Here is a 21908-nt window from a genome sequence, read left to right as displayed (position 1 = left end):
CCTTTTATTAAAACAGAGTCTGTGAAGTGTCCTCATGAAACCGGTCCTGTTACAGACAGTGAACTGCTGAGCTGGCCCCGGCCTCAGCTGCATGACTCCTAATACTGACATGAATTATTAATTTGACGCATTCATCACTCTTCCGACCAGCCGTCGATAGCCTCCATTATGGCGGGTGTGTATACATTACAGAGTGTATAGTGTGTCAGAAACTTCCCGCATACGAGCCGCGGGATGGCGGGAAGAGAGGAAGACGGAGGGAGAGGGAGACGGAGAGAGAGAAGGGGTGATGGACAGGAGTGACAGCAGGAAGCATTAGCTCAACGAGGCAGAGTCGTGATATCAGAGCTGGATGTCACAGTGAAGACAGAGCAACATTTTGACACGTAATTCAAACTGCACATCACGAGTCGAGAAACACAAAGTTTGAAGAGGTTACTCAAAGTTTTACAGTGATGTTTACTAATGATAAAACAGTGAGTTTTGCTTAAACACATCAGACATGAGCGTTATCATTCTTTGTCCATCAGAGTCTCATATGTTACTCTGTGCATTCACCTGCTGCAGCCACTCTCAGGCCTCCTCATCTCCACTGCCCTCTGACAGACTTATATGAGGTAAGCCCCAGGTCGTGCACAGAAACAAAATAAAACATCCGGTTAATTTTCAAAATAAAATACACAGTGTTCACGGCGGATCATATTTCCCTGCACTACACCTTGAAAACGTCATAATGGGTGGAGGCAGGCCTGAAGTCAACAGGTCAGAGGTTTTCAGACGTCATTTCACCCCGTTGACACCATGGACGAGGAGATGTTAATCAGGGAGGTGCACCCAGATGTCTTCCTACTACTCCTCTGGTTTTGTGGTTCTGTTTATAGAAACTACATCTTGTTATATCGTGTGATTATGCGTGAATTCGCGAGATCCCGTGGGTCCTCATGACTCCCGCTGTCCGGCGGAGCTGCACCGCTCCGCACAGCAAACGCAGCCGGTGGGTGTTGACGGATGGCAGAGCACACAGCGGATAACCAGCGCAGCCGTTCCGCAACGGACACACATTCAGTGGAATTCAGGCATCAGGCCACACTGGCTGCATGAGCAGAACTTCTGCTGCTCACACGCATGCAGCATTCACACGGACGGCGTAGCTGCTGCAGAGCATCCAGCTACTCTAACTAACCAGGCCGAGTACCTGACAGGTAACCAACAAAAAGCTATGTACCAGGTAAAAATATGTATACATATAAATTCACAGTATGGGTAAAAATGATCTCCATGGGGGTTAGGGTGAGAACAAAAATCTATTCTTTATCTTTCAGAATAAAACAAATGAAAGAGATGTGCAGTCTGTTTAATATTCTGACAGTTCCTTTTATTTTGAAAGTCAGTGACACCAGTGTAACCTTTGACCCCGTGGTCACATTGGTCACCGACGTGGAGGACTCCAGCCACGACACTTTGCAGCCCGAGGATGAGGTGGCAGCCTACATGGAGTTCGGATCCTTTGGAGGTTTGATGGTGGTGGAAGGAGCATGCTAACATGTTTCCTAACCTGGCAGTGATTGAATGTTTTCACCATCCAGTCAAAGAGACGTCCAATTCAAGAACGGAGAACCAGCTTCATGTGAGGGACTGGAGCCTGGGGGGGTTGATCAGGGGTGCAGGTCGGGTACGCTTTGACTCAGACATTATGACGGGCAAAAGATCAGTTTTGGTGCATCAAAATTTGTGATTTCAAACATAATTTTAAAACACTGCATACTGTATTTGTAGAGATCCATAATTAAATAAACAGATGAATTTATTTGCATACAATGAGGCTGGTCCAGGTCCCTTTACTGAGCTTTGAACCAGGGGCTGCCTGTCAGACTGTATCCACCTGCAGTCTCTTGTGCTCGTCCATGAGGGATATATGTATATGGGATAGGATCATGACGTGCAGATATTATCGTACATCCTTGGTTCATAACATGTGGTGTTTTGCTGTGGGCGGGGCTCAGGCGCTGCTCTTACACACACAGGAGCTCAGAGGAGTAGAGGAGAGTTGACGAAGGCTGCACTCCTTGTTGCTGCACATGAAAGCTTTCGTGTGACAGCTAACGTAAAACAAAGAATCCAATCAAGCTCTTTATAGCCAGTCCCGAGCAGTTTTAAAAAAATGATGTGATTGGCCCTGGTCTTTGAGATCGGATCGGGACATTCCAAGTTTTATCTGATGGTTTCATGTGACTCAACACTATGTGCTTTAGTGTAAATGTTATTTTTTTGTCTAAACTCTGCGTTGCTGCTATTCTTGTCGTCCTTGTAACAGACCTCACTGGGACAAACCTGTTGAAATAAAGGCTAAATAAAAAACATATCCTTCAACATGGATCTCAACACGTTATTACTACAACGGTGCAGCAGGCCTAAAAAAACATCACAGATTAAGTATGATTGCAGTAAGTGCTGCTGATTAAACAGTTAAGGCGGCAGACATTAAACAGAGTGAGGATATTAACATGTGACAGCTTGCAGCCAACCTGAGGTCAACGCTGTTTATTTGGCTTTAATGGCATTAAGAACTTCAACACGCTCATTAATTTCCTCTCCTTGAACTCACTGAAAGTTACTGAGCGTCAGAGTAAAGTATTGTTAGAGTAGCGTGCTGAACAGAGAGAGTGTCTCTGATCACAGAGAGCCAAACACTGACGCACCAACAGCTTTAACAGCTAATGAAGAGATGATGTCACACCGCCACGCTACGCTAACGAGAAGCTAATGGATGGTGCAGCCGATGACCGCCAAGTCGGCCTCTAGAGTAAACAGCAGGGGCAAGGAACCATCACTTTACCTCTCTCACACACACACACACACACACACACACACGCACACACACACATACACACACACACACACACACACACACACACAATCACTGAGACACTAAACGCAGCTCCACCTTCCCATACGTCAAACTTAAGACAAAAGCTGAACGGCTGCTTTGTTTCAAAATCAGCTTCACACTGACCTCAACTACATCACATACACACAGATACACACACACAGATACATAAGCACACACAAAGACACACACACTCATAGTCTTTGTGACAAAGAGAAAGAGGGATGGAGAGCGAGCGTCTAAACATCGACGTGCAGGTACAAGTGTGTCTCTAACACGTTGTATCTGTTTAAACTAATGTGACATTGTGTGTGTGTGTGTGTGTGTGTGTGTGTGTGTGTGTGTGTGTGTGTGTCTGTGTGTGCATGTGTCTGTGTGTGTGTCCAACTGGGTGTGAGCTCACAGCTAATCACCTTAAAAGAGGAAGTCCATAAATCAGTAGAACACAACTCTCACACTGTAAATCTACACCAACACGTCATCGCTCTGTGTGTGTGTGTGTGTGTGTGTGTGTGTACGCACATGTGTATTTTTGTAAGTTAATGAAAGACAGCATAAGAGAGTGGGAGAGTGAGACTTACTCTGAGGTAAAATTTGCCACCAACAGTCAAACGAATTAAAATATGAATATATATTTTCTGCTGTTGATCCAGATCCAGGTCGCAGCGTCAGCAGACTGAGTGAGGCTGTCTACACCTTCAGTTTCTCCACCCCAGTGATGTCCTCAAGCGTCCCCTGGGGGGCCCCTGAGGTGTTATCATGTCTAACCTCCTGCACGCCTCCCCTTCAGTCTCCTCTCAGAGCCGTAACAATCAGAGGCTGAACCACCTCAACTTGCTCCTTTCCACAAAAACTTTATATTTATATACTGTTAGAAATCCAGCGGCCCGTCCATGGGCCCTCCTAAGGTGATTTTTTATGATTATAACATGCAAAACTACTTCTGTATTTGTTGCTGTTTAAATGGTTTACTCATAGGACCTATCATTTGAAAGCTACGCTCCTCATGGTGCCAATCATGCTGCCCGGCTCTGTAACTGCTTCTGTCAAACAGCAAACAGTTATAACTCACCTGTGAAGCATTATCATAATCCACAGATCCATATTATCCTGACTGAATCACAGCTTACACAGTCCCCATTTCCTTTCTCACACACTGACAACAGTCCAGATGATCTAAATCCAGTCACATATTTCGTCCAAACACATGATTCCATCCACAGATATCCACCAACTGCTGCTGCATCCTTTCAAACCTTCACATTTCTCCACATATTATCCATCATGTCTCTGTCCTGCATGGAAATAACTGACCAGCCAGGATCTCAAAATGGAGGCCAGCTCCTGACCTTTTGATTGACACCTCACTTGAGCCAATAGGAGCTTCCAGTGCTGTTGTTTTGGCCTCGATAGCCAACCACAGCCTGAGCTGAAGGAACACACCTCCTGTAGTTTAGAGGCATTTAAAGAGTCAGTGATTGGCCCATATCACCCGAGGATTATGGGTCTTGTAGTCAATGACACTTTAAAAGTCCACAGCAGTTTTTTCACAGCCACCTCCACCCACGTCTCTCCTTTATCACCCATGTGAGCACCCAAGTCTCCAGCAGAACTCTGTGAGTGTGTGTTTGTGTGTCTCACCTGACTGTAGGTGGCGTCCAGCAGCGTGTCCAGGTTCTGCAGAGGTGCCGGGGTTTTGTCTTTGAATCGAGTCAGTAGGCGGCGCTGGATGGCTCTGAACTGGACGGCCCGCTCTGACAGCAGATCCTGGTACTGCTGAGCACTGACACGCAGCTAACACACACACACACACACACACACACACACACACACACACACACACACACAGGGAGACTTCTTATTTACTTGGAAATACTCTGTTATCTCTTTGTTAAGGTCAGCTGATGCATCAGCGTTGATGTATACCTGGAAGTGGTTGTCCACAGACAGGAAGTACTCCTGCAGCGGGAGCGGTCCACTGAAGCTTTTCTTGAAGTCTTTGACTCCCAGTTTGGAGAAATGCTGGTCGAATCTCTGAACCAGTTCCTTCACCACCAGCCACATGTCCTCAAAGTGGTCGCTCTGGATACGGTAACGCTCTGACAAACACAGACAGACACACTTACGCAGGGATGGGGTAACATGACAACAATAACTGTGAATGGAAATTAAATCCGCTGATGTGACTTGAGAAGTAAAGAAAAAAAGTAAAAGTCATGATCAGCATTAAAAGGCTACAATAAAACATTTAAAGATATTAAATAACAATAATATATCACGAGGTCTTAAGACTTGGTGAATGGTATCAAGAGGTTTGTCGAGCTCTAAAGAAGTGAGAGGAATAAGATGTGTCAACAAGAGGTAAAGAAATGTGTCGGTGGTCTCAAAAAGTTTAAAGGGCATATCAAAAGGCATCATCATCAGGTTATCTGATATTAAAAGGCACCAAGAGGTATCAAAACGTGATGGACGACAATATTCAAAAGTAGCATGTTGGTTGTTATTAAGGCTCTGCAGAAGGTTCAAGACGTATGGAAAGACAGTCTTAGAATTTCAGGGGTATCTTACACTCACTGCAGAGCGGCTCAAAGAGCTGTGCATTTCTAGTTTCAGACTGATGCAGTACAGCTAGTGCCCACATAGCATGAGTAGTACTTGAGCCCATCTGTCATCATGGACGTGTTGGTCTTAAAATACGGTTTGGTCAGGTCAGGTGCGTTTTTGGCATTTAGCTATTCTGAGGCAGCAGAAAGCGACTGATCCATTGACCAACAAAAACCTGGTCCTAAGTCAGAATGGTGCGGTACTATATGTTCCTGCTATTTAAAAAGGCGTATTATTCACATAGTATGATGCATCTACAGAGGCGTGTTCACAACACTCGTACACTCTGCTTGTTACAAACACAAGGAGGTGTGGATGGGTTTCAGATGTGTGAAATAATTCATCATTCTTGAGGAAAATATGCATGAACATAGCAGAGCTGCAGAGCTGCTGTCTGACTCCACACAAAAAGAGACGCGGTGCACATGTTCTGATTATTTAAGAAGCTTAAAGTTCAGCTCTGTTTCCTCTGTCAAGTTTACATCTACAGTTTGTAGTTCTGATATTTGCTGCAGTGACATGACTGCTCTCACTGCCTCACTCTCAGTAGGAAATCGCTCGCTGCTCCAATTTACCGAATCCACCATGCAAAGAGTAGAGCACTAGGTGCAGGCACAGCTTTTGAAGGTTATCATCATTTAATTCATGATATGCCCAAAATACCACATGATTAATAAAGGGAGTAAGTGCAATCCCTCTCCCTCCTGTGCCTTACTTTGTGCCCAGATTATGCACTGTGTCAAGAGCAAAGTGGAGGGGGAGGTTACTGATTATTCTAGTAGGCTCTAAGAGTCACAGAGAGAAATCAAAAGTAAAAAAATAGGTTTTCATGATTCATCACAAAGTATTGAAATGTGTCAAAGAGGCAACAAAACGTTGAGAGTAATATAGACACCATTTGGGAAATATTTGAAGCTCTGAAGCAGCTCTGTGTCAGGGACGGTGAATTCCCACATTTACATGTAAACCAGTTTCCATGGAGGTGAACCAGTGCTCAGTATGTCGTGGTGTTTTCAGACTCACGGGAGGTCTTGGAGGCCTGCACAGTAACTTTGGCTCCTGACAGGAACTGGAAAGCCAAACTGTTCCCATCCTTATCTTCTGATTTAGCTGAAAACTCTGCAGAGACAGAAAGACAGACAGCAGCGTGATGAGACAGATAGGACAGCCTATCGTGATGCAAGACGCCAACAAAGGTGAACAAGATACAGTCACACTGTTCACAAAGACACACAATGTAAGCAGGCAGCAGCTTACACAAATCCCTCCGTGCACAAAAGCACAGAGGATGCTGAGTGTGTGTTTAGACGTCAGAGCTGCTGATTGTGGGCGATTGTACCGAAGATAACTGGGAAACACAACAGAGGTTCTCAGGGCTCAAACACACACGCGCACACACACGCACACACACAGCATCACAAATAAATAAACAGGCATAAACACACTGGTATAAATACACAACCACACACACACAGACACATAACAGCTGATGACTCATATGAATGTATACACATGTACAGCTACACATTTCTCTCATTCCCAAGCTTTCCGTTCCTGCTCACGTCATCTGGCGTCATGTCACGCCCTCCTGTGGATGCTTATTGGTCCTCAGCTCTCAGCTGACACTATCTGTAGGACCTGTCTGTCTCAGATCAACTGAACCAACATGTTTCATATTATATTGTTTCATCTCTGGTTTCATATCTTATTTAAAATTAAATTTTAAACAGGCTGCATTTATAGAATCATATTTATCCAGAGAACTGAGTCACTTATTCACAAATTCACACTCACACACGTCACCATAGGAACCAATTTAGTTGGAGCTTCTCAAAGTCCGTGAAGGATCCTTAAACGGCTGGATTTCAAGGACGCTATTGCATCGAATCCTAATGTCAAGGATGCTTCGAATTCTACTGATTCTGACTGAGTCCTTCCTTAAGAGAATTTTCAAGGATGTGTGTGTGTATCCTCTGCAGGCATGAAGTACCCACATAATTTAAGGCGGGGCCTCTTCAACGACGCACACCTGAGCACTCGCTAGCCTGTTACAATGTGTGTTCACCGAGTGCTAGGAGGGAGTCTTGCCTAGTCCATGTAGGACCTGACTTGGAAGGTTGCATCCTTCCACAGAAGGATCATGATTTTATGTAAAAAAAATTGGATGTAAATGGAAATTTTCTTCAGCTCAATTCACTGGAGACTGACATTCTTGGTTTCATCTTTTTACTCTGCATGTGATTCATTATACCCAACTAAAGCTCTGTAGCAGCAGCCTAAATGTCGTCGCAGTGAGAAAAAACCTGAGGTGCCATTTCTTTCAACATGTTTTTTTCTTCTTTGATGAAACAGACGGACACAGTGAACTGCAGGCTGCAGACTGTGTTCACTACTGCAACCACCAACACCCTCGTCCCACCGTGTTGTGTTCTCATGTCAGTGCAGATAACAATAGTCTGAAGGAACCTTTTAGTTCCCTGGGACTAAATGTCTTTTAGTCTTTTTGGGTGAAAATGCATCTTTATTGTATGGTCTTCTTTTACAGTGTTTTTGTACAATGACTCGTCTTGCACTCACAAAAATGATAAACTGTAGTCAGAGATAATAAGGTTATTCAGATAACTCCTACAACCACATGAAACCTGCAGGTCCACCTTCATCAACATGCTGACCAGCAGCAGCAGCACAGTGGATCAGGTGCGTGTTCATGTATCAGTTTACAGAAGAAGTCTCCTCTGCCAAAGCCTCAACCAATGCAGTGTGTTGGTTTTTATAAAAATGTGTGATCCAAAAGCAGAACTTTGACTGTTTGTGAAACTGAGAACAGTTTTTCCAAACATTGTGTAAGTGTTTTGACGTGTAAGAGTGTACAATGTGTGTGTGTTAGTGTGTCTGCTTTTACCTGGGAAGATGGCGCTGAGGTTGACAGGTGGCTGGTTGGTGTCCACGGTGATCTTAAACTTGGTGGTTTTGGCGGGAGAGGAGGGAACACACACCAACGCCAGAGGAAGACTGAACCTGGACTGGAGAACCCTGGGAACTCCTGAGAGAAAGAAAACATATCAGAACTGTAGAATTGTTTTCATCATACTTTTTCCTTGTTATGTTGCATTTCCCATCATGCTCTACACAATTTAGATCTTTCAGATGCCTGCAGAGAGAATCGACTCCTTTTGTCGAGGCTTGCATATTAAAAAGTAAAAACAGTTTCTGTCTCCTCATTACCTTACATTATTTTGGGTTTGAGTTAAATACATATTATTTTGTCCTTCAGAGAAGCCTCTACTGATGCTACATTATCTACTGCTACCAATAATAACTGATTAGTTCTGCATTATTTTACACTATTTTTCATCCTCCCTCCTCCTGTAGCTCTCTTCCTGAAAAACAACCTTAAATTCACAGCTCACTTCCTCTTTCAGTGGCGCCCATCTCTGCAAAACACCTCTACAGCGAATCAAACGAGGTCAGCACAAAGCTTTTCAGGCTTTCTCTCCAAACAGCCGTCAGGTTAACATTTGTTAACACAGTCAACACTGCAGATGTTCACATTACATGAGTATCTGAGAGCTACGAGGCCCAGAGACTCAACATCAACACCAGGTTCGGACAAGTGTTTGTCGAGAGAGCAGAAAAGGAAGTTTTGTGAAAAGTGGGGGAAATTTTGAGAAGAGAAAAAAGAGGGGAGGAGGAGAGCTAAGGCCAACTATAATGATGTCCTGAGCTTAAGCAGTGCTGAGTTTGGCAGAAATCTACACTTAGCTAGAATAACAGAGCGAGGGGAAGGGGTGATGGAGGAAAACAGTTGTTAAGAAGAGATGGAGTGAGGGAGGTGGAGGGGGGAGGAGGTGAACTAAACGACAGGAGAGGGAGAGAACCTGAGTGGAGCAGGAAAATGAGTGGAAATAAAGCAGCGTGAGAGACGGACTGAGAGAGGAATAATATGAGAGAGGACGGCCGCGGTGGGAGGGAGGGACGCTTTAATTATGGAATGTTCCAGGTTATTACAGATAGCAATAATTACCTGCAACTACTGTGCACCTTTCAGTCCAGACAAGCAATTATTACGTGATTATGTGAATAATTCAATTTGGTCTGAATACATGAGGCAGAGAGAGAAGACGGGAAGCCAAAGAAAACAGGAGAAAACAGGAAAATGTGGCCCACTTCCTTCTCTCCTCTCCCTCATTGACCTGTCGTCCTGGGTGACTGAAACGTTCAGCAACAAATTACGTCCAACAAACACAAAACAGAGGGTTAAATCCACATGTCAGACTGAATATGTAGGAAGTTTCCTCAATGTGAAAGTCAGAAGTGCAAACCTCTTTCTAAACGCTCAAAGTTCTCCATGTTGGAAAATTATTAGTGATCACAAAACTTAATTGTTTGTTCAGCTGATTTTGATCAATTTCTAACATCCAGCTGATTCGCTATCGCTATCATAATAATAATAAAATTATAACAATAACCTGAGAGTGCAGGTAGGGAGTGCGCAAGTGGAGGAGCTCAGACATGTAGGGGCAGCCAGGTTGTGGTGTTTGAAGGAGTTTGAAGAGGATAAGCTGGGGGAAAGGGAGCCAGCGGAGGTTATGAAGGACAGGGTGATGTGGTCACAGGTGCATTCGTTTGTGAGACGATGAGCGGCAGAATTCTGGATGTAATTTTTCTTTTTAAAGATTATTTTTTGGGCTTTTATAGCCTGTATTTGAGCAGACAGCGTTGGAAAGAAGGCAAGAGAAGGGATAATGGGCAGCAAAGGGCTGCAGGTTGGAATCCAAACCTGAGGCCGTTGCAGCAAGGACACAGCCTTTGTACACAGGGGGACCCTGATCTACCAGGTGAACTTTGAGTAGCCCTGGAATTCTGGATATATTGTAGTTTCTTGAGAGTTTTGTATCATGAACTGTGGAGGAGACTGTTGCAGTGGTCCAGTCTGGAAGTGATGAAGCATGAATGAATGACTCTCTACAGATGAAAAGCAGAGGGATGGGCGGAGGCGGGCGATGTTTCTGAGATGGAAGAGGACTGTTTAGGTCAGAAGAGAAGATTTGATCAAAGATGACACCGAGGTTATGGACATGAGGGGAGGAGAGCAGAGTGAAGCCATCGATGGAGGGGAAGAAGTTATGGGTGGATCTGATAAGAGATTTGTGACTGATGATGACAACTTCTGATTTGTCACAGTTCAGTATGAAGCAGGATGAAGAGGGGGCCGAGAACTGAACCTTGGGGAACACCTTAAATTCAAATGGAGAAGCAGCGAACAAACAACATCAGCATCCTGTCACATCCAGGAGATGGCAGTGATTGAGTTGTTATAGAAAACTAAAATTACACTGAAAAATTCAAGTAGGTGTGAAAAAACATTTTAGTTCTCGCACATAAAATCAGGCTTTAGTTTTAGTTTGGTCTAAAACTATCTGTGTCTTTGGTTTTAGTTTTTGCCAATTTGGGACTTCTATATGATTCTGATTCAACTGAGCTCACTCTCAGGTTGTTATCAATTATCAGATCGCTGTGAGGATTCTGATATTAAAAATGAGAAACTCTGCTCCTCTGGTGTTAATGATGGGTGGGGAAGGGGTGAGAAAATAAAAGCAGCGTAATAATTAATAATCTGAGACTGTGGGAGGAGAAAGACAACACAGAAAACAGAGACGGAGGTAAACTGGGTGAAATGAAGGAAGAGAATCGGAAAGGAGGTCATGAAAGGCTTAAAAAGACCAGACATTTTCACGTCAAATTCAGCATCACTATTCACCACTGTGTATGTGTGTGTGTGTGTGTGTGTGTGTGTGTGTGTCTCATCTTGCTTCACCTCTGTACACTCCCAGACTGTCGTCACCAGGTCACACCCTCAGTACAGAGATTTACCTGCACGACCAGTGTATCTGTGTATCAGTGCGTGTGTGTGCTTTAAAAACTTTATAAACTTTTAAAAAACATGTTTTCCAACACATCTGTGAGACTGCTCAGAGACAGACATTTGCATTATGTTCAGCTGTTTGCTCAGTATCAGTAAACTTTAAACTCTCACTGCGTTCACCCAAAACCTGATCTGAACCCACACACCACATGTGTCTGAGTCTTTACCCCCCTTTGATTTGAACTTTATTCACATTCTGTTTTTTCCTCACTGGATTGTGTTACTAATAGTCGCTCTAACTGACCCTCAGGGAGCGCTGAACGTTTTATCAAGGAGACGCAGGAGGCAGTAAATACTCAGACCAACTTTAACTAAACTTAAAATCAAACTGAGACCGATGGCTTCAGATTTCTGTTTTTAAACGGAGCTCAGTGACTGAGCAGGTGAATAAACACACTCTGAGAATGTTCAGATTTAAAACCAATTAGACTTAAAGATCTGTAGGAACAAAAAACAAGGTCCCGCGATCATGTTACAGTGATCGACCGCTTCCATAGATCTAAAACCTTAGTGCAGGGTCATTCCTACAGAAATGTTGTTAAAATAATTCATTAAAAAGGCGTGTTTGTGCAGGATGCCCTGATTCTCTCTGACCAGTCAGTGATCTGCAGTGTTTTAACTCCACCTTGTAGTATCTGATCAGCTCAGTTAAAACCTCGATATCAGGACCCATCAGCTTTATCGTTTGAGGACGATAGTTACACCAGCAACATAAGACAGGTCCACACCAAGCAGCTTCAGAGGCTTAAAAATGAAGCCAAAAACTGCAGTTCCTCGAATGTCCACTTGAGGCTGGCTCCAAGAGTGAGTCAATACCCACAGACTCCCAACTTTACAGCAGAAATAAACAAATCTCTAGCTAATTTCAACATTCACGACAACTGTACAGGGGCTGAACGTTTATAGAACTGTCCTGATTACATTCCATCAAGGCTGTCGTTGCTCCAGTCTATGAGTCAGATCCACCCTCTCGTCGATGGCAAACATGCTGAACTCAAGGCATCAAAACAGGAGTCCTCAAACCAACGGGTGACGTCATGGTAGCAACATCTAGGGATGCACAATTTGCTGAGATATGCTGAGATGTACCAACTTATTTGACCGATGACCAATACTGATATCAATATATCCGATTTTTTCCCTACCTACTTTTAGTGATCATCAAGTAGTGAAGTTAACATCATATTGTACATGCATACCTTTATCGTGACGGCTCACCAGCAGATGGAGACATGAAACACTGTTCAGTGCCTGTAATATTCATTCATTGTGCAAAATAAGAAAAAGCATGTTGGCTGATTCTGATAGGTCATTCTAAAACTGATATCAGCCAATAACAATGACATACTGATATTATCCTGCATCCCTAGCTACATCCATTATTTATACAGTCTATGGTCAAAGCATCATTTTGGCCAATCTCTATAAACACATATCTGTATATAAATACTGGTAAATTAGAAAAAAAGCCAGTGAAAAGCAAAGTCTTCGTCAGATGTAGCCGCTGGGTTCTGAGATTGCATTTCATCTCTTTTGCAAATGGACTGTCTCCCTGCAGGCAAGCAACACCTGTTTAAAGGTGTTTGGTCCAAACTACTCAAATAGAAACCGCAATGCTTCCACTACCAAAATCATGTATTGTTGCTGACAGACTGTGCAAACATATGCAGATATGTTGGTACCAAATAAAGACCAGGTATATCCACGGCTTCTCCTCACAGAAAACCAAAAAAGGAGTGAGTCCAGTTAAGTAGAGCTATGTCATATCATGCAGTGGAAATGTGAACTACGTGCATGAGTTCATGACATTTAGAGCTTATCAGACAGCAACACTGTCCCTGCTGTAATTTAATTTCTCTCATCTGTGACTCATCTGATGTTTTCTGATCAGTGTGAACAGCGGACAGGCTTTACGGACACATGCTTACTGTTTCCAGCTGACTCAAATGTATTCTGTATCTGCTGCAGTCACATCCTGAGTCACGTCACCTCCACAGGAGCCCAGTTTAAATGCTGGATCGCAATTTGTCAGTGTTGCCACGGCAATAAATAAACTTTGCATCACCCGCCTGCGTCAAATGTCACAGTTTTGGTCGGGTTTGATGACATGAAGGATGACAAGACACGGTGGAAAGACAAAGAGCAGACTGTTGGTGTTTGAAGCCAGAGAGTGAGTAACTGACTAAACATCATCTCTCAGTTACAGTAAACTGAGGTTACTGTGTTTCTCCCACAGACGCTTCATCTTATTTACTGCTTGTCCCGAGCTGCAGGCTTCTGGAACCTGCAGTCAGAGACGTTTTTTAAGATATATCACGTACTGTGACGTGTGACCTCAGACCTGACCTCTGATAGCTGCCTGCTGTGCTGCTGTTGTGGGAAGTGAAGCTTTGTCAACTGTTAAACACACTTAAAATCACAAGTGAGCGCCGCTGCTGCTACTTGTTAAAGCTGCTGTAGCTCCACTATACTGCCGCCTCAGAGGACTCTGATTCCAATTATCTGGAATCTGTGTGTGTGTGTGTGTGTGTGTGTGTGTATGTGAGAGGGGGAGAGAAAAGACCACAGAGTTTATTTGAGCAGAGGACCACTGTACAGGATCAGGTTCTTACCACAGCTGCAGTGATGTCAGCCCTGTGTGTGTGATTTAGTGTGTACGTATGTCAAAGTCCAAATATGTGTGTATCAAAGATGTGTGTGTGAGTGTGTGGATATATTGCATGCATTACACACATGGTCATTCTTTATGTGCCTTTTGATCGTTTCCTGTGAGATACACGCAGTCACAGCTCAGCCAGTCTTCAACAAATCATGTTCTTATGCACTGATTGTGCATCAGTGATTCACATTACACAGCCCCACTGAGAGTCACTGAGAGTCATTGAGACTCACTGAGAGTCAGAGAGAGTCAGAGAGAGTCACTGAGAGTTACTGAGAGTCACTGGGAGTCACTGAGAGTCACTGAGAGTCAGAGAGAGTCAGAGAGAGTCACTGAGAGTCACTGAGAGTCAGAGAGTCACTGAGAGTTACTGAGAGTCACTGGGAGTCAGAGAGAGTCACTGAGACTCACTGAGAGTCACTAAGAGTCAGAGAGAGTCAGAGAGTCACTGAGAGTCAGAGAGAGTCAGAGAGTCACTGAGAGTCACTGAGACTCACTGAGAGTCAGAGAGTCACTGAGAGTCACTGAGAGTCAGAGAGAGTCAGAGAGTCACTGAGAGTCAGAGAGAGTCACTGAGAGTCAGAGTCACTGAGAGTCAGAGAGAGTCACTGAGAGTCAGAGAGAGTCTGAGAGTCACTGAGAGTCAGAGAGAGTCACTGAGACTCACTGAGAGTCAGAGAGTCACTGAGAGTCACTGAGAGTCAGAGAGAGTCAGAGAGTCACTGAGAGTCAGAGAGAGTCACTGAGAGTCAGAGAGAGTCTGAGAGTCACTGAGAGTCAGAGAGAGTCACTGAGACTCACTGAGAGTCACTGAGAGTCACTGAGAGTCAGAGAGGGTCACTGAGTCAGAGAGAGTCAGAGAGTCAGAGAGAGTCATTGAGACTCACTGAGAGTCAGAGAGAGTCACTGAGAGTCAGAGAGTTACTGAGAGTCACTAAGAGTCAGAGAGTCAGAGAGTCACTGAGAGTCAGAGAGTCACTGAGAGTCACTGAGAGTCACTGAGACTCACTGAGAGTCAAAGAGTCACTGAGAGTCACTGAGAGTCAGAGAGTCACTGAGAGTCAGAGAGAGTCACTGAGAGTCAGAGAGAGTCACTGAGACTCACTGAGAGTCACTGAGAGTCACTGAGAGTCAGAGAGGGTCACTGAGTCAGAGAGAGTCAGAGAGTCAGAGAGAGTCATTGAGACTCACTGGGAGTCAGAGAGAGTCACTGAGACTCACTGAGAGTCACTGAGAGTCACTAAGAGTCAGAGAGTCAGAGAGTCACTGAGAGTCAGAGAGTCACTGAGAGTCACTGAGAGTCACTGAGACTCACTGAGAGTCAGAGAGTCACTGAGAGTCACTGAGAGTCAGAGAGTCACTGAGAGTCAGAGAGAGTCACTGAGAGTCAGAGAGTCACTGAGAGTCAGAGAGAGTCACTGAGAGTCAGAGAGAGTCTGAGAGTCACTGAGAGTCAGAGAGAGTCACTGAGACTCACTGAGAGTCAGAGAGTCACTGAGAGTCACTGAGAGTCACTAAGAGTCAGAGAGTCACTGAGAGTCAGAGAGTCAGAGAGAGTCATTGAGACTCACTGAGAGTCAGAGAGTTACTGAGAGTTACTGAGAGTCAGAGAGTCACTGAGAGTTAGAGAGAGTCAGAGAGAGTCACTGAGAGTCAGAGAGAGTCACTGAGAGTCAAAGAGAGTCACTGAGAGTCAGAGAGTTACTGAGAGTTACTGAGAGTCAGAGAGTCACTGAGAGTCAGAGAGAGTCACTGAGAGTTAGAGAGAGTCAGAGAGAGTCACTGAGAGTCGGAGAGGGTCACTGAGTCAGAGAGAGTCAGAGAGAGTCACTGAGAGTCAGAGAGGATCACTGAGTCAGAGAGAGTCAGAGAGAGTCACTGAGAGTCGGAGAGGGTCACTGAGTCAGAGAGAGTCAGAGAGAGTCACTGAGAGTCAGAGAGGGTCACTGAGTCAGAGAGAGTCACTGAGAGTCAGAGAGTCACTGAGAGTCAGAGAGAGTCACTGAGTCAGAGAGAGTCACTGAGTCAGAGAGATTCACTGAGAGTCAGAGAGTCACTGAGAGTCAGAGAGAGTCACTGAGATTCACTGAGAGTCAGAGAGTCACTGAGAGTCAGAGAGTCACTGAGAGTCCAGGTGTGGACTGTGGATAATTCCTTTGACACTAGTGTCTGTCTTACAGCATTTTAGTAATCTGACATTTCTATTATGTAATTGAAATCTTTTCCTTGACTTCACCAAACATCAACAGCTCTGTAGCACTGACACAAGTTTCCAAAATGAATATTTTTACAGACAAATAGAATATCAATGATTCAAAACAATGAAAAACAATTAGATGCCATTTTCAGTGCTGTGATGTGGTGACTGCTTGAACCAAAGACAACAGTTTGAGCCAACAATGAACAAACAACAAACACAGGCAACAGTGTGTTTGAAAGTGCACATTCACTATTGCAACTGTTAACTTTTAAGCCCAGTTCAGTCCAAAGATTTTCGACGAGACGAGTTGAAAACAGGCACCTACTTGCAACGGGCTGTTGTGCAACGTTGTAAAAACCTGCTGGTTTAAAATACTGAATTTAAAATAAACTTTGGTGGGTTTGAAGCATGTTTTTCTGACCAGAATGACTCTCTAATGACTGACCCAACATCTACGTCAATGAGAATGAACTGCATGAAACACTTTAGTCTCGTTTCCTCCAAGCCTTTCAGTTCAGTTCACATTAGAACAGTTATCTTATTGTGTGTCTGATGTAGCAGTGTGAGTTTATACATGTGCATACCATTATAAATAAGTGTGAGAACTGTTGTGTTTTTTTTAATGAACTTAAGTCTTTTCCTTCTTTCTGACACACAGATTAAAAACCTTTAATTTTGGTGGTGTACGTGTCGCCAACAATCTGTTTGGCTGATGCAGAATAGCTGCATATGAACACAATTTGCAGACAAGAGTGGGAGGAAAAAAATACACTGCTGTACGTGTGTGTGTGTGTGTGTGTGTGTGTGTGTGTATGTGTGTGTACTACTGCAGGGCCTCTAAGCACACTATAGATTACAGGACATCCTATTTTGTATCAAAGCACACAAACTCAGACGCACTAAAACAAACACTGGCTGACGACGAGGAACACTACAACTCAAATAGGTGCGTGTATGTATGTGTGTGTGTGTGTGTGTGTGTGTGTGTGTGTGTGTGTGTGTGTGCGCCTCCATGTGTGTGTATGTGAAACAGATGATGTTTCTGTGTAAACTGCAGAGATTATAAAAGGATATAAATGGATATTTACTTATTCCATACAGTGAGGAAGTGTGTATGTGTGTACAAGCATCTGCATGTGTGTGTGTGTGTGTGTGTGTGTACAAAGTCTTGCCAAGTATCACGTTACAGGAACATAAACAGTAGGCAGCAGTCTCTTCCTGTATATACAGCAGTGTGTGTGTGTGTGTGTGTGTGTGTGTGTGTGTGTGTGTGTGTATGTTGGAATGCAGACACTGTAGTTTTGATTATGTGTGTGTTTCTGTGTGTAAGAGGATATTAAACTGTGTCCCAAAATACTGCAGATGTGTATATGTGTACGTCTACAGTGCACGTTTGTGTTTTTAATAAAGTGTGTGTGTGTGTGTGTGTGTGTGCTTCTACTCGCTCTACTCTATTATTGTCTATTCCTACAGACCAATTCTTACCTTTGGGATTCAGCTCTGCAGAGAGGAAGAGGAGAAGAGTTAAAGGTTAAAACATAACGTTCAGACAGATCACAGAGACAGAAACAGAAGATGAAAGACTTTTTTATCACTATATTTTGTCTAGTTTTCTTCAGTGCAGACCAGTAACAAAGCAGCACTGGGAGAACTGGACTCTACTGTTGGAAGAGGAGGGGATTCCCTGTGAAAACCTCCTCCTTTTCTCTCTACATATGGATTTACACAAAGTTGAAACACACTCTGGGTGTGCTTCGTTCGCCTTCCCACACACTCGGAAAGTACCGCTGGAGGAGAGCGCGGCCCTCCTGACTGAGCCAGAACGATCCTGAGTATGATAAGATGTCCAAATCCAAAATTAAACATCTGCTCATCGAGGGGTTAGTATGAAAACTGGTCTGATGAAATCTGGAGAAAGAGACATCTGGGCTTATACAACCATCAGAGTTTAAAAGAAGAGAAGAAGACACCTTCAGTCAACAGCGAACAGACGACGAAAAACTGTGTGTGCAAAACTAAGACATGGAGGGCCAAAGATAAAGGAGCCCCTGTAAGCAACAGACATTTACAGCTGACATTTAGAGTAAATAATTTCACCTTTCACCTAAAAGTTGGATAAAATGTCATCCCATCAACATGGTAAATGGTAAATGGACCTGCTGAGAATATCTTTGACCGCCGACACATGTTGGTCTGCAAGTCTACGGCTGCTCTTCAGTTTACGGCGCTGCACACCATCAGGGTCTGTCGAGAGTTCACTAGCAGCGCCACTCATTTGGTGATTACTGCTGTTACTGCCATCCCTGACCCAACAGTGTCGCTGTGGAAACATGTGCCCACCCTCTCATCTCCACCCAGCTCACCTCGTGATTGGGAGGCTTCATTTTGAGCTGCAGAAGCCTCTAAGCATTGTTGACTAAGCACCACTGACACTGCTAACAGTGGGAACAGAGGTAACAATAATAACATAGTCAAAAATGCAAAAGGAAGTTTACGGCTCAAATTTGAGCAGTTTACTCACTGCGGCGAGCTGAGGGGAGACTGAGGTTGGGCACAATCTTTCCACAGCGACCTTGTTTGGTCAGGATGGCGTTAACAGCGGTAATCACCAAATGAGTGGCACTTTTAAAGAGCTCCCACCAGACCCAGGTAGTGCACAGTGCACTGAAGAGTTAACTGAAGGGCAGCAAAATTAACCCACAGACCAACATGTGTAACCAGTCAAAAATATTCTAGACAGGTCACAGATGAACGGTTAACAGCTGACATCCCTCGTCTGTACGACCGCAGGGTGGGCACAATGTTTCCACAGCAACTTCTTCCACCGCTGAGACAGTGTAACCAGCTGTAACTGTTGAATAAGCAGTGCTGCAAACCAGTTAACGATAGCTGTCACCTGACCCGGGTGGTGTGCAGTGCAGAGCAGCCGAGGAAACAGTGAAGAACAGAGGGTGGGCTCTATGGACGACGTGACAGCTCCCCTGAAGAGAAGCTAAAGCATCTGGATTGCCCTCAGGTGTCTGGCTGCAGTACATAAACCCCGCCCCTCCATGTTGGCAGATGGGACATGAGCCAAACTATAAACTTAGTACATGTCAAATAAATTTTCCCAAAGAGGGTTTATGTCATTTTAGGTATGTCTTATCATGCTGATGTTCAACTGTTTGTTTTTCTGATGAGTTTGGTTTTAATTAGTGATATGATGTAAAAAAGAAAAAGAAAATAAGGAAGTTTCATGATGGACAGCTGTGAGCGTCAAACGGTGTGCTCATGATCAGTGACTGGAGATCATGACTGGAGATCGCTAACACACAGACTCTGGCTCCAAATGACATCACTAGAGCAAGATGGCAGCAACCATAAGTGCAGATACATCCCCATCTTTTTCTCAGGTCTTTCTGTCCCTTAAAAAATAACCAGTTAGTGACCAGTTAACGGGTATCGGCCCATCGAAAGCAAATCAACCGAGACTGACATCCCTGTTACAGCCCACTGTTAGCATGCATCTTCTCTGCCTTGTGGTAATTCTACTTTTCAGAACTGTGTAAATTATTTAACCTTTTTTTGACCACACGAGATGTTTCACTGCTTTTCTTTTGTCGGACCGTCTGTAGAGGAATCACATTATATATAAAGCTCAAGCTGACAGGTTGACAGTCACATGTGCTGGTATCAGTCCTGCTGCGCTTGGACAAAGCATTTGGAAATACTAGATCTCTGAGGAAGATTTTTGTGTGTGTGCAGATTTAAGAGAAATCCGTCATGTATAAGGCATCAATTAATCTCCTCTTTTGTCTCCTATTTTGGAGGATTGTTAGCGACCTGCCAAAATAAGCAGGAACATCCAAAAAGGGCAGAACAGTAACTCTGAGCTGTGAGAATCAAACTCAGGTTGCGAAACTTTTTTTTTTTTTTTTTGGAAGGGAGAGCATCTTTTATCCGTGCTCCTCTCTGCCAGGTTTCCCAGCTGCTCTGGGATTTAAACAGTCGGCCTCCTGCTTCTCTAACCTTTACGCCGCTGCAATAGAAGTCTGGCAGATTATGCTCTGATTTGATTGGTCGAAGAGGATTTCCTGTGAAGGTGAATGAGAAGCAGATGGCAGGTTGCAGGCCAATGAAAAGGCTCAGAGGTGCTGAGTCAGAAAGTTCACATGTTATTAAAGCTGATGAAAGTCACACTTCCTCACTGCAGCGGCTCCTTCCTGTAATAACTCGGCCTCGGTCTGTCTCTCCGTCACAACTCTGGCTTTTACTGAAATATTCGGATATTTCTAATTTGATGAACCTAAAAACCGTCCCCATGTTTGGTCCCCCCTCTGTTGGGGTACCTAGCACACAGATCTGGTACTAAAAGGTGGAGCTAGAAACCCTGCAGTCTGACTGGTCAGTAGAGGATGCTCACTCTGGTTTTATGTAACCTCTGTTCATACATCAGTAAACTACAACTATAAAATGAAAGAGAAAAAAATAACTTCATTCACTGGGCCGACTGCCGGCAACTTTTAAGGTGGAACGTTAACTTGTAATGTTACTCAATGCATGAGTTGATGACGTGAATCCATCAGCACACCTTAAATTTCACTGTGACAACTTTGAGCATCACTTTAGTTTTTATATGACACACACTTTTAGTAATGACTTTAAAAATATAGATTAATTTGGAGCGGATTATGTGAAGGTCATATATTCTAATCCTCACTTCCTGTGGGCTACAGCAACACTAAACCCCTTTTCTGTTGTAGGTTGCCTCACTTTTGATTGTAAGAACAACCCTTAACCCGCTTTATTAATAAATAACTTTATTCTTAAAACATCTGGTGCAATGTGTCATCCCCTCTCCCTGTACGAGCCGGGTCGTAACAACTGTGCCTACAAATTCTCTAAATATGTTCATATTCAGCAGTATCACCTAATCCTAAAACACACATTAACTCCTGTCGTTACTCCGTCTCGACCTCCTCTCACCGCTCTGCACCGCCAAGGAAAAGACAGAAAAGCAGAACTGGTGGAGAAAATGAGGAAAAAAGAGAAAGAACAACATGAAGAGGAAAAGAGAGAAAGAACTAAAAGCATCACTGCTGAGTGAAAGCTGCAGTTAAACGTAAAGGACGTGTCAAATGGAGCAAGGAGGCCCTCACACACACACACACACACACACACGCACGCACGCACGCACACACGCACACAGTAGCCGCTCCTGGCCTGCTGCCAGCCGCTGTTCAATCAGTCTTTCCTGTTCTAAAATCGTCTGTAACGGCGCAGAAATGAGAGCGGCTGAAACCAGCGAAATTCTGGATCCATTAGCTGCTGTGGTCAAATAAAAAAAATCAGTTGAGTGTTTCATGACTGAAGCTTTTATTCTATCAATAATAACTGAGACAGATGAGAAGGTGTTCTTCTGTTTAATTAAATACAGAAACACCAAACTGTTTTTTTTTAAGATTCTTAGAAGTATCTCAGCTTTAAAAAAATCCCTCCAGGATCTTTTTAGACTCCTTTTGTGAACTTATTGTTTTTCAAATTTTTCAACCCCCCACATCTGTTGGACTCTCTATGAGTACAGGCCACAGGGTGATGGGGTTGTGAGACCGTTTAAAGGACCAGTGTGAGAAAATAAGTTTCGTCTTCACCT

General features: G+C 43.9%; 1 protein-coding gene across 2 annotated transcripts in view; it reads right to left on the bottom strand.

Moving 5' to 3' along the window:
- The window catches only part of bbs9 (Bardet-Biedl syndrome 9), a 245101-nt gene that overhangs the window by 142940 nt on the left and 80253 nt on the right, over nucleotides 1-21908 (bottom strand). Inside the window, exons 15-19 of one of the 2 annotated variants that reach the window (XM_033641704.2) lie at nucleotides 17762-17776; nucleotides 8394-8534; nucleotides 6515-6610; nucleotides 4814-4986; nucleotides 4529-4681 (exon numbers count right to left, since the gene is read on the bottom strand). In XM_033641704.2, the coding sequence (XP_033497595.2) occupies nucleotides 4529-4681; nucleotides 4814-4986; nucleotides 6515-6610; nucleotides 8394-8534; nucleotides 17762-17776 (578 nt within the window). The remainder of the gene's footprint in view (nucleotides 1-4528; nucleotides 4682-4813; nucleotides 4987-6514; nucleotides 6611-8393; nucleotides 8535-17761; nucleotides 17777-21908) is intronic. The other variant, XM_033641705.2, reaches the window with a different exon arrangement.

The sequence above is a fragment of the Epinephelus lanceolatus genome, chromosome 10, assembly GCF_041903045.1.
Source record: "Epinephelus lanceolatus isolate andai-2023 chromosome 10, ASM4190304v1, whole genome shotgun sequence".
Taxonomy (NCBI): domain Eukaryota; kingdom Metazoa; phylum Chordata; class Actinopteri; order Perciformes; family Serranidae; genus Epinephelus; species Epinephelus lanceolatus.
Note: the sequence above shows the minus strand (reverse complement) of the source record. Positions and strands in the feature narration are given on the sequence as shown.